Below are 13912 nucleotides of genomic sequence, written 5' to 3'. Positions count from 1 at the left end.
CTTCTCACTCCCGTCACTGGCTCAGGCACGGTTGGTGGGAACGAGGGAGACTGCCTTCTAGATGGTGACTCCCCAGCTCTGGAATGCCCTTCCTAGAGAGATTAGGCAAGCTCCCACCTTACTTTCGTTTCGTAAGGAACTGAAAACCTGCTGGTTTAAACAGATCTTTGAATAGAGCTCCTTAGACTCTCTAGCTATGCCTCTGCTTAGCACTTTATCAATCCCTGCTCACACTGTATTGGAATACCTGGCATGTCTAGCACTTTACAGTTGGCTGCTCCACTGTTATATTCTGGCCACTGTTTCCGGTTTTAACCCTATCATTAGGTTTTAACTTGGGTTATGTGTTTTATGATTATCGGTTTTAAGTATTCTTGGATATGTGTATAATGTTTTAATTGTTGTATGTTTTAAATTGACTGTATATTTCCTGGTATGCTGGAAACTGCTCTGAGTCCCTTGAGGAGATAGGGCAGTATATAAATAAAGTTTTTATTATTATTATATTATAACAACAACAGTTCTAATTAACTTGATTATCTCATTGGCCAGAAGCAGGCCCACACTTCCAGTTGAAATCCTGATAAGTTTATGTTGGTTAAAATTGTTTTTATTTTTAAATACTGTATTGTTCTTTCATTGTTGTTGGGTTTTTGTTTTGTTTTTTTGCACTAGAAATAAGACATGTGCAGTGTGCATAGGAATTTGTTAGTATTTTTTTTCAAATGTTAATTCGGCCCCTCAACAGTCTGAGGGACCATGAACTGGCCCTCCACTTAAAGAGTTTGAGGACCCCTGGTATACAAAGTGTACAAGTAAAAATAAGTATTTTTGTATATTATGGCACTGTAGTTGGTGGATTTGAACAATTTATGTAATGGCCACGTAAGCCTAGTGGTTTTCAAAAATGAAATGGGTACATACAATATAGGAATATAATCTCTGTTTTAACCTCAACTTTATTATTCTGTCATTTTATATTAGGGCAAAGGAACTGAGATTACTTACTGGCTGACAGGCATGAAGGACCAGCAATATAATCTCCCAACACCACCTTCTGTGTAAGATATTCTTTAACTTGAGGAGTGTAACTTAAAAGTGTGCAACATTTAGAATGTATTTGTATTCTCTTTTAGAGAATACATTATCCGACAGTGTTCCTGGAATACATCAAAATCGCTCCCCTCTTAATATCCTAGTACATGCTAGAATATTCTCACGAATACCAGAACTATTTAAAACATGCTTCTGTGAGATTTACATATCTAAATGTACCTAGCATTATGTAGTGGTTTGAACACTGAACTATGACTCTGGAGACTAAGGTTTGATTCCCATTCATCCATGGAAGCCCACTGAGTGATCTTGAATGAGTCACATATTCTCAGCCCAGACCTCTGTGATACTATCGTCTAAGGGTTATCAGAAATCAGAAATTACTTGAAGACACACAACAATAAACACACATAGATACATAACACACGCATGCACACACTATGTATATTCTTTACAAAGGAATGCAGATATAAAATACTGCATTATCTTGCTTCCATTAAAAAAGCTTTTTATTAAATTACAACTTGTGGGTAGAAAATGGGTGGGAGAGTGAAGACAATAGGTCTTGGATCTTTCAGTGATAACCAACTGTACCCTTGTAGTCAGAGTAACAGAGGTGACAAATTCACTCTCTGCTACCACTAGTGTATCTCAGTCACTCTGGCAATCAGGTCCATTATTCTTATCTCATTTTTCTGTATTAGGGCCTCTTAACATGCCTATACATCCACCCACTTGGAGAACCTTTCTTGTGGGGAGAAAAGAGAGAGGATGACTGTGCACTAAGTAACTGTGTAGGGAAAGTGTTGGCACCAAACACTGTTGCACCTACATAGGTTCTGAATTATTGCATGACATAATTGTAAACATGTGTATGTGAAGAAATAACCAAACAGGAAAAACAGACAAATATTTAACCGAACATTACAGCTTCTGATTCCATAAGAAACACTCAGTTGGATTTCAAACCAAGTGACAATTTTAAGAAAAATGAGAATGAAGAGACCTCTCAGGACTTTTTTTTGTGTTAAGAGCAACTTGAGAAACTGCAAGTCGCTTCTGGTGTGAGAGAAGTGGCTGTCTGCAAGGACATTGCCCAGGGGACACCCTGATGTTTTGATGTTTTTACCATCCTTGTGGGAGGCTTCTCTCATGTCCCCACATAGAGCTGGAGCTGATATAGGGAGCTCATTTGCGCTGTTCCCGGGTTGGATTCAAACCAGCAACCTTCAGGTCAACAACCCAACCTTCAAGTCATCAGGTTTTAACTTACTGTACCACCGGAGGCTCTTTCAGGACTGTGAAGTTGCTATAAAAAATTAAAGAGACATTTCAATTCTACAAGAAGTAACTATCTGATGATTTTTAGGGCAGGGCTTTTATGTATATGTACTAGAATCATAGAATCACAGAATAGTAGAGTTGGAAGAGACCTCATGGGCCATCCAGTCCAACCTCTTGCCAAGAAGCAGGAAATCGCATTCAAAGCACCCCGACAGATGGCCATCCAGCCTCTGTAACATGATCAACTTATACAAACTTTTGGATCCAGAAGAAACACTGGGTGATTTTCCAGCTACTTAACAGATCATCCTAGTCGATCGGTGCACAACATAGTTAAAGACAAAGGAAGTTGATACCGGTTATTTGCAAGCTCCTACTTACTGCATAAAGCCTCAGCTTTGTGGTTTTTGAGGTGAGAGAAATGGAATATAGTGTATTGAGTAGCAACCAACAGTGATCTGTTCTAACAAGGTTACAAAATATTTCGCAGATAAAATCACTAGCTCGAGCTTGGATTCCACATTATGAGCAAACTGGTAATGATTGAAGCATTAACCTGTCCATGCTTAACCAAACAGGTTTCATTTGTTTAGCTTAAGGATGAAGACAAATTGCTTGAAGGGGTGAAACCTGGAACCTGCTTTGATTCTGGTTGATAAAAATCTGCCAAAAGAGATTGGCTTACTGTGTTGTAGAGGCTGTAAATACTTTTTCCCATCTCCTGAAACCATTATTTAAAAGTCATTGGCTGATCAATTACTTTTTAATTTTTTAGATCATCATTAAAAATTATTTTGGATCCCATCATTGAATAATTGGTCAGTTTTCAATCTTCCTTTTGATTATAGAGCACGTAGTGGCAATATAATTATATATTGCAATATAATTCTGGGTTTTCTCTGATAAAACTATTTTTTGGCATTCTTCCTTTTCAGGTCAGATTTTGAGACTGAAAGTTTTAGTCATTGGCTGATCAAGACTGTTCTCTAATCAGCAGTGTCTAAAAAACTAAAGATTTGCTGTGTTGTCCCCCTCCCTCTTTTATCATGGCACAGAACTAGAAGGTACTGCTTTGAGGACTCCGTTGTTTTGTCTAAACATTCCCAGACATTGGTGCTGGGGAATTATTGCTTGGCTTCACGGCCATCAGCTTATGCTAGAGGTATATAACGGTTTGTACCTAGGTATTATGGGGAGCGGTATTTTGAGCAGCAAACATATGTGCATGTATACACAGCAAATCTTACTACAATACAGTAAGCCAATTTTTTGAGCAAGTATGCAAAGTACTATCATTGTGCTACATGCTAAGCAAAGCTTAGTCCTTGGTTAGCAGCTGAAGATAGCATTCTCCAGATTTCAGGCTACGTCCCAAGGTGCTAATGGTACTGGATCTTTTCCAATGTTTGCAACATTATTTATGAAAAGTTATTTATTCAGTGATATTTTTTTAGTTATTTTTAACATATTACTAGTGGTTACTTTTCACTTAGAAAACAAAGAACAACAACACTGGCCTTAATCCTCAAAGCAACATTTCAGGAGCAATTAGTTATTGATATTTATTTTATGCACATATATACTCACATACATGCAGCTGCCATTATGTTATAGAATCAAGAACAACTAATGCCGTGTGTTCCTTCAGAAACTTATTCTAATGCAAAATTCTACCTCTAAGTTGCATTTTGATTTGCACTTTATGGACCATATTATACCAGTCATACACAAATTGAGCTCACTTTCATTCGATTTCCAGGTCCTATTCAAGATACCCCCTTCCCAACAACCCTTTCGCACAAAGTCCTAATTGCCTGGACCAGGGTATCTGAACAATCTATGGAATTATTAATTGGATTCATTTAGTACATATAAAACTTAAGAATTATGGAAGTAAAATCCATGTGTTAAGGCATTCAATCTGTAAATAAAGGAAATCTTTATTCCCTTGAGTATGCCAGAGTTAAAGGCTGGAGTTAAAATTGCTGGAAGAAATATTAACTACCTTAGATATGCAGGTGATATTACTTTGATGGCTGAAAGCGAGGAGGAGCTGAGGTGCCTTATAACCAAGGTGAAAGAAAAAAGCGCAAAAGCTGGGTTGCAGTTAAACATCAAGAAAACAAAGATTATGGCAACCAGACAGCTTGATAACTGGCAACTAAAGAAAAGTGGAGACAGTGACAGATTTTGTATTTCTAGGCGCGAAGATTACTGCAGAGTGCAGCCAGGAAATCAGAAGACATTTACTTCTTGGGAGGAGAGCAATGACCAACCTCGATAAAATAGTGAAGAGTAGAGACATCACACTGGCAATGAAGGTCCGCATAGTTAAAGCAATGGTTTTCTCTGTAGTAACCTACAGATACGAGAGCTGGACCATACAGAAGGCTGAGTGAAGGAAGATAGATGTTTTTGAACTGTGGTATTGGAGGAAAATTCTGAGAGTGCCTTGGACCGCAAGAAGATCCAACCAGTCCATACTCCAGGAAATAATGCCCGACTGTTCAAAGATGAAGTACTTTGGCCACATAATGAGAAGAAAGGAAAGCTTGGAGAAGAGAATGATGCTGGGGGAAATGGAAGGAAAACGGAAGAGGGGCCGACCAAGGACAGGATGGATGGATGGTATCCTTGAAGTGACTGGCTTGACATTGAAGGAGCTGGGAGTGGTGACTGCCGACAGGGAGCTTTGTCGTGGACTTGTCCAGGAGGTCAGGAAGAGTCAGAAGCAACTGAACAAATAAACAACAACATCAGAATTGGATGATCTTTATGTTGGAAAGATTCTCAGGGCTGAAATGCTATAGTAGTAATCTCAACTCAAAATGTAAGAAGTTGTCATTTTTTTTGCTTTGATAGCTATTTATGACTCCTAAAATGAGCATGAAGGGCTGTCCCCTTCTAATATATATGGTATATGACATCCTGGTCATTTGCATTCAATAACATGTTATTGCACAGCTGGACTTACAAATTACTGTTTAATGTAATAGATCTTGTCGATCATTCTATTTTTAAAGGTGATTATTTTCATATGAAGAAGCTGAAACACATAGCTGAATAATTTTAATCCAAGCTTTGTTTTGTCAGTGACTTGTTTAAATGTATAGACAGCTTTACATGTCCTTGCTTACTCACTTTTGATGTATGGTTTGAACATCCTGCTCCACATCCTCATTGACTTGCATATTGGTTGGTTGCTACCCAAAATTGGGAAGCAGTAACTCCGGAGGAGTTAAATCACAATGCTATTTTTAAAAACCATGCTCAGCCTCACCAGAATCTATTCTACATGCTGGCTACAGAATTCTCAAATCCATACTAAAATGCTTCAATACATTGTGATTACTTTTAATAAATGTTGTTGTTAAATCTAAGCTCATGCTATGAAATATTTCATCTTTCAAAATTTAAATCGATACAAACCTCTCCACTGATCTGATTGTTATGGGTATTGCCTTGATTACTGAATGTTACAATATAATTAACTGGTTTGTAGAAGACCATTTTATTTTATTTTGTAGGCTGTTTGCCTTCACACTTATTTCATTATTTTCAATTCACAAAAAATCTTAATTTTTGGGTTGTTGACTACAGTATTTGACCTGATTAGGACAGTGAGACATGCATAAACTGAGGAAAGGATGGGTAGCTTTGCCTCAGCTGTGCCTTCTGCTGATGAAGGAATTGCAGCTTGTGGTTGGTAGATAACTATTCTGGGACCTTTGGACGCTTTGCAAGAGGCCAAGGTTCAGTGGTGATGGCATGAAACTACTGAGTAAATAAGAAAAGTTTGACTGTTTTCTTGAAAACTGGCAATGGTAGCTCAGCAGAGCATCTCAATTCGTAAGTCTCCATGGGGTATTCCAGAATTCAATAGTATACTATGGATTTAGAACACACAGAATAAACCTAGTGGGGCTTATTATTGGGGAAAATAGTTTGTATGCCACTTAACATTTTTTGTTTTACTGTTTCCAGGGAGAATCAGCAACGTTTGCAGGCTGAATTTGCTGAGATGATAACACTCTCTCTTCAGAAAAGGGAAACAGAAGAATTCCAGGAGCGAAAGATTTCACGCATGCCTTCTTACAGCAAAGGCACTTTGGAATATCTGCAACTGGCTACTAAAAAATGTTCTAGCACCTACTTGTAAAACAGCACAAAGGACATAATTGAATAATCCCTAAAAGTTAGAATAGTAACCAGATGTCCCACACACTCCATGTATTTGCAGTATTTGTTAAGAAAAGGAATGTGTTTGTTCTTCACATTCCCTCTGCCACACAGGCAAATATAGATTTTCAAATACAGTAGAGTCTCACTTATCCAACGTAAATGGGCCGCCAGAACGTTGGATAAGCGAATATGTTGGATAATAATGACAGATTAAGGAAAAGCCTATTAAACATCAAATTAGGTTATGATTTTACAAATTAAGCACCAAAACATCATGTTATACAACAAATTTGACAGAAAAAGTAGTTCAATATGCAGTAATGCTATGTAGTAATTACTGTATTTATGAATTTAGCAAAATATCATGATATATTGAAAACATTGACTACAAAAATGCGTTGGATAATCCAGAACGTTGGATAAGCGAGTTTTGGATGAGTGAGACTCTACTGTATAACATGTTTCTTACTAATTAGGGACTTCACTGCTACATTGCTTTTTTTTACAACACAAAAGACACAATCAGAGGGCATCCACGTAGCAGCCCCTCCACATCCAGTTTGGGGCTTGTGGGCCAAAATTAGAGTCCAATGATATCAACAAAGAATCGGGTGTACAATTTGTTCCCCCTTCCAATACTTTAAAAGCACTTTGCATGGCACAAACTGTGCTGATCCCTGCTTTGTAATGGCTTCACTGAAATGGATGCAGTTGGTAGGAAGGAGGTCTCAAGAAGTTAATACAGACTTCATCCCTACATATCTCTTATAAGCCTTTAAGTATACCAATGGGTATTTTATATAAATTAGTAAATAAGGGAGAGAACAAGCTTTTTAAACTATTCCTGTTTATAATTGTCAGCCCATGTCCTTGATTCTCATAGGTGTATGTTTAGGTAAGGATTTTTGTATTGCAAACACCCTGTTCCCTATTCTTTAAAAATACCTCTAAAATATTTGTTATTTAAAATATGTTGATCTGCTATACATTTTTGTAATTTAAAGCTTTAATTGCCATGACTTATTTTATATTTGTTTAGAAATGTGTATCACTGTATTTGAAGCTAAAATAAACTCTTTTGGATAAGGTTTCATGTATTTTTAGAGCTTTATATCACATTGCTACAGATATTTTGTGTGTGCTTGTGGGCAAAGCTAAATTAAATTCTGAATTGTTACACATTTTATTTCTCTCTTTTCTATTCCTGAGATATATTGAAGGCACTAAAACCTACAGGACTTTACACAATTCCATCTTTTTGCACATACTTTAAAATATGTATGTGATTGCTGGGAGAGGATATCAGGAAATTTGGAGTAAGGTACCATCAATATAATGGTAGTACAATTTCACATTCCAACTTTATTTTAAGGGGAAAGTGCAGTTCTGGACTATCATCCAGCGACTATGTTATGCTAGAGGCCAATTAACAAGATAAGATTTTCCAGGTAAAATAGAAGTGCTTTTGATCAGTAAGAAAGGCCATCAGGTTCAGCTGATGGGGACACTCACTGTGAAATACTACATTTGTAATATGTGTGTATTCCTGCACATTGCATCACTCCACTGTAACACAGCCTTGAACAAATATAGCTAGGGTACCAGATCCCCGAAAAAGGCCGTTTCTGTCACCACCTACTGTATTTTTCTTGCTAACAGGAAAGATTGTCCATAACTGGACATGATAGTTTTCATAGGATTGTCTTAGAAATTATTCAAAACTGTAGTTTGTTGAAAAGTGTGGAATGCTGTAATTGAGCTGTCTGGGTCAATAAATTAGATGAAGTGGCTTAATCACCCTTGCCTTCTGGTGTGAAGTAGTTCAAAGAGTAATTTATGATCTCCAAAGCTCTAAATGTTTTGGTGTGGGGTAATGACTATCTCCACTCTGCACTGTATTGTTTATCCCCCTCTGCCTGAAGTTTGATTGGTGAGTATTGGTATGTTTTGCCAAAGGAAAAGTTTCTTTTTGGATCATAAGGCTACAAGCACACCAAGAAAGAATTTATTACAGAAACAGGTATGACAACAAAAACATAAGAAAAAATACAAATCAGGCAAATTATCCTCAGTCTGTTGCTGGGAATTCCTTTGAACAACATCAATTTGGGCCACTTATGAAGCAGTGTGTCCAGATCTCAGCCTGCATCGAGGTTTAGCATTAGGCTGAGATGTAAAGATTATTATACCTTCCTCAAGCCAAGCAGCTACTTGCTGCTCAGAACAATGTCATAATTAATCTGTTTTTCATGCACCTAGCTTTCCTCCACAAGATAACTGTTCTTCTGCAATATTTGTGTTATTTATTTATTTATTTATGATATTTCTATCCCACCTTTCTCCACGCCGAAAGGGACTCAAGGCAGCTTTACATATAGGTAGCTATTTGATGCCTTAACACAATATAAAATTAAAACAATACAAAATTAAAATGGGCATTTAAATAAAATAATAAAATACAGTTAAAACAATTAGAAGCATTTAAAAACCATAAAATCACAATTGATCACATAATCCACAAGCATAAACCAGGCTGCTCCTATAGCCATAACATGTCATTCCATATTGCACAAGTTCTCCAAAGGCTTGGTCACAGAGCCACGTTTTTACTCTCTTACGGAAGATCAGGAGGGAGGGGGCTGATCTAATGTCCCTAGGGCGGCGGTTCCATAGCTGAAGGGCCACCACTGAAAAGGCCTTATCTCTCGTCCCCACCAATCGCACTTGCAAAGAAAATGGGACCAAGAGCAGGGCCTCTCCAGATGATCTTTAACTTTAAGATGGTTCATAGAGGGAGATATGTTTGGACAAGTAAGCTGGGCCAGAACCGTTTAGGGCTTTATAGGCCAAAGCCAGCACTTTGAATTGTGCTCGGTAGCAGACTGACAGCCAGCTATATGGTGAATGGTGATGATGGTATGTGGACTTCCAAAGCCCTAGTACAACACCCAAACCACTACATAACACTGTTTTTGAAGTATTATTATTTCTGTTAGGGGAAACATCCAAGAACAATTTATTAGTGCTATTTAGAATGGTGGGCCATAAACCAATGCTAGTGCACAAGCCATTGGCTTCCGGTTCCTGTTGAATTTCCAGTTCCTTCCTCTGAATTATAGCCTACATCACCTGGCATTTATTGTCTACTTAGTAGTATTCAATTAGCTCATTGTGCCTTTAACTCAGGGCCCTTCCACATAGCCATAAAACCCAGAATATCAAGGCAGAAAATCCCACACTATCTGCTTTGAACTGGGTTATCAGAGCCCACACTGCCATATATTCCAGATCAAAGCAAAAAATGTGGGATTTTATTCAACTGTGTGAAAGGGGCCTCAGAGAAGTGAGTCTACAATTGTAGATTTAGGATTAGTCTGGCTGCATTGTAGGTATCTTTTGTAATACTACAAAACTTGATACCACTAGCAAAAAAGCCACACAATTGAAGGTAAAAAAACTAGTTTAACCTGAATACATCCAACAGTCCCAACTAATCAGAAGTAATAGTATAGTAAACATTTTTTAAAATTTCTATTAATCATTTGTGCATCCTAATGTTACAATAGCTCAACTAAAAATTGTGTTATGTAATAAAACAGCTGAAATTTCATTTTTTTGGTAGTTCAGGAAAATATTGTTATTGCACAAGGCAAGTAAATTGTAACTGCATTAGAATAATAGCACCTTGGGTTGGGGTTTACCACATGACACTGTCATTGTTCTGTTCTTCTCCCATAAAAAGTTTTAACAAGGTTTTAACAATAAATGCCATAAGGTTTTAATAATAAATGCAATAAGGTTTTAACAATAAATGCAATGAAGTTTTAATGCTAACGAAAGGAGTAATACCCCTAAGACTCCAAAGGTGCAATAAGGAAGACAGCAGTCCCACCGGCCAAGCAGTTTTGAAAACAGCTTTATTTTAAAGGGAAATGCAAGTCATGCAATATGGTCTGAGTCATTACTTACTGACTTAAAGCATAATTTGCACATGTAACCTTATTTTTCTGAGGGACTTTTATTTCTTGTCTATAAAAACAACCAAACAGCTTCACATTCCTCAAAACTTTGACTAGACAAAACTTTTAATCTTGAAATGAGTTAAATTAAGGGCCCTTTCACACAGCCACAGAATATCAAGTCAGATAATACACAATGTCTACTTTGAAGTGGATTATCTGAGTTCACCTTGCCATATGATCCAGTTCAATGAGGATTTTATACAGCTGTGTGGAAGAGGCCTAAGAAACCAACATCAAAAACAACTTTTGGAGAAAAATAAGTATACTTGCCTCTGGCTTAAGTCACAGGACTGCATGAAATAATTGCAGTGATTGAAGCCGCTCCTGGTAAGAGGACACTGTCTCTTTTCATTCAGTGCATAACTAGGATATGCTTGCATTAAAATGCCAGTCCATACATTTTTAGATATTTCAAAATGCTGGGCCATGTTATATTAGGAAAGAATTAATTTTAATGACATAAAATTATACAGTGGTTTGTATACTGAACTATAATATATTGCCACCTCCTCATAAACTTTTGAAGAACGGCCAATGTCCTTGAAAATATTAACATCTGGTTTCAGACCCTTACAGAGCCATGAAATATATTTACTTCAGTAACAGATGTTTTTGAACTTCATTTTCCACAATGCTTGGTCAAAGTACTTGGAGCTGATGGGAATTGGCATCTCAAAAAACAAACAAACAAACAAACAAACAAAAAAACAAAAACAAAAAAACAAAACCCAAACCAAGTAAAGAAACTTTACTTACTTAGGCGATCCCTCATAGTTCGAGGATGATGGTCCTCCGTCTTCACTATCTTGGGGAGGGATCCGTAGATGGCTGAAGAGACCTATTCTTGACCTGCATGTTCTCCCGCAGTGAGGACATCAGTTTCCAGGTGGAAGGCGGTCTTGGTCAGGGTTGGCTTGACGGGCCTTCCTCTTGGCACGTTTCTCCCTTAAGCCCTCCATTCGTGCCTCTTTGAACTCCGCAGCACTGCTGGTCACAGCTGACCTCCAATTAGAGCGCTCAAGGGCCAGGGCTTCCCAGTTCTCAGTGTCTATGCCACAGTTTTTAAGGTTGGCTTTAAGCCCATCTTTAAATTTCTTTTCCTGCCCACCAACATTCCGTTTCCTGTTCTTGAGTTCGGAGTAGAGTAGCTGCTTTGGGAGACGGTGATCGGGCATTCGGACAACGTGGCCAGTCCAGCGGAGTTGATTTCATAGGAGCATTTCTTCAATGCTGGTGGTCTTTGCTTCTTCCACGCTGGCATTTGTCCGTGGCTGGCATGACTGCATGGAGCGCCTTTACCTTCCTGCTGGAGCGGTACTGATTGATCTACTCACATTTGCATGTTTTCGAACTGCTAGGTTGGCAGAAGTTGGAGCTAACAACGGGCGCTCACTCCGCTCCCCAGATTCGAACCTGCGATCCTTCGGTCCACAAGTTCAGCAGCTCAGCGCTTTAACACGCTGCGCCATCGGGGCTCCTTTATATTCTGGGTTATTCTGCCTTGATATTCTGGGTTATATGGCTGTGTGGAAGGACCCGAAGAGGCCTTAGGCTCCTTCTACACTGCCACAGAAAATCTAGATTATCTGTTTTGAACTGGATTATATGGCAGTGTAGACCAATATAACCCAGGCTGGATCTACATGGCTATATAATCCTGATTATCAAAGCAAATAATCCACATTGTCTTTAAACTGGATTGTATAAATCTACACTGCCATATGATAACATTTCAAAGATAATCTGGATTTTATATGGCAATGTTGAAAGGGCCCCGGTTTATGTGGATTATCTGCGTTGATAATCTTGGATTATATGGCAGTGTTGGGCCTCTTCTTCACTGCGGTATAAAATCCAGATTATCTGCTTTGAACTGGATGATCTGGCACAGTATTAAGTCTAATACAGTTTAAGCGGCTGAGGGGGAAATGGAAGGGGCCTGAGGCTGTTAGGAATGGTGGGAGTTGGAGTCCAAAACACCTGGAGGGAGGGCCCAAGTTAGCCTATGCCTGAGCTAGAGTCTATTGACTAGATTGGACAGTTCATTATAAAAGGCAATGTATTTCGTGATATGTATGTATGAACGGTTTTCAAGCCGTGTTTGCGGGCGGCCAATGCAATCATCAAGACTGAACTGTGAGGAAGTTACCTGCCAAGAGTGGGGGCCTTGGCCTTGTGGCCCATGGCGCCCGGGGCCGGCCGGGGCGGGGCAGGCCTCTGGGAGGCGGCGGAAGGGCGGGCCATGTGTTGCCGGCCGGGCGAAGGTACCAAACTTGCCCAAGCGCTGAGGCGGCAAACTCCGTCGGAAGCGCGGCTCGCTCAGCAGCATGGCCCGGCTCGGCCTCCCCGCCGCCTCCCGCGCCCCCTCCGGCATCTCCTGCCTGTGGCGCTGCTGGGGACTCTGCCTCCTGTGGGCGCCGTCGTGGACGCGAGCAGGTGAGAAGGGGCCTGAGGAGAACGAGCCCTCACAGGCATGGGCAAACTTCGGCCCTTCAGGTGTTTTGGACTTCAACTCCCACAATTCCTAACAGCCGGTAGGCTGTTAGGAATTGTGGGAGTTGAAGTCCAAAACACCTGAAGGGCCGAAGTTTGCCCATGCTTGTTTGAAAATAATCTAAAACTGAGGTAAAGCTGTTGAATTCCGTCAGGCCTGACTTGCTGCTGTATCACACTTCCATATAAACTTTTCCAGGGAGGAGCAAAGTTGCTTGGTACATTAAATTTCCTCACCTAAGTTCTTATCATTAGCATTCGCCATTCACAAAGATTTAACTATTTCTTGTATTTGGCATTATCTTAAATTTGTGTTAGGTTGAGTCGTATGATTGCCAGCAACCAGGAGTCCCTATAAGAGAAGGTATGATAGAAATGAAATAAAGAAATAATGATAATAAGACCTAAAGCAGGAATGGGCAAATTTGGGTCCTTCAGGTGTTTTGGACTTCAACTCCCACAATTCCCAACAGCCGATAGGCTGTTGGGAATTGTGGGAGTTGAAGTCCAAAACACCTGGAGGACCCAAGTTTGCCATGCCTGATCTAAAGGATAAACCAGACAGACCCTTATAAGACATACCAACGCAAACATCAATTATTATGTTTTTAAATACAGGCAGCTCCCAAGTTACGAACAAGATAGTTTCTGTAGCTTTGTTCTTAAATTGTATTTGTTTGTAAGTCGGAACAAGTACATTTTTTAAACAACTCCACCCGAATATATATATATATATATATATATATATATAGTATGTATATATTTGTATTTTATTGCACCATGTGTATTGTTACATTACACATGTTCTGTAAACAGTCCTGAGTCCCTTTTGGGAGGTGGTGGCAAGGTAAAAATAAAGATTACTGTTATTATTA

General features: G+C 39.1%; 2 protein-coding genes across 2 annotated transcripts in view; both read left to right on the top strand.

Moving 5' to 3' along the window:
- The window catches only part of gucy2c (guanylate cyclase 2C), a 79844-nt gene extending 72145 nt beyond the window's left edge, over nucleotides 1-7699 (top strand). The window contains exons 26-27 of the mRNA XM_062980991.1: nucleotides 985-1061; nucleotides 6325-7699. Of these exons, the coding sequence (XP_062837061.1) occupies nucleotides 985-1061; nucleotides 6325-6499 (252 nt within the window). The 3' untranslated portion in view covers nucleotides 6500-7699. The remainder of the gene's footprint in view (nucleotides 1-984; nucleotides 1062-6324) is intronic.
- A 5085-nt stretch (nucleotides 7700-12784) lies between these two features.
- plbd1 (phospholipase B domain containing 1) overlaps nucleotides 12785-13912 on the top strand; it is a 43522-nt gene continuing 42394 nt past the window's right edge. Inside the window, exon 1 of the mRNA XM_062982875.1 lies at nucleotides 12785-12980. Coding sequence (XP_062838945.1) covers nucleotides 12872-12980 — 109 coding nt within the window. The 5' untranslated portion in view covers nucleotides 12785-12871. The remainder of the gene's footprint in view (nucleotides 12981-13912) is intronic.

Source organism: Anolis carolinensis, chromosome 5 (assembly GCF_035594765.1).
Source record: "Anolis carolinensis isolate JA03-04 chromosome 5, rAnoCar3.1.pri, whole genome shotgun sequence".
In the NCBI taxonomy this organism is placed as follows: domain Eukaryota; kingdom Metazoa; phylum Chordata; class Lepidosauria; order Squamata; family Dactyloidae; genus Anolis; species Anolis carolinensis.
The sequence above is the reverse complement of the archived record's forward strand: the minus strand, read 5'-3'. Positions and strand labels throughout refer to the sequence as shown.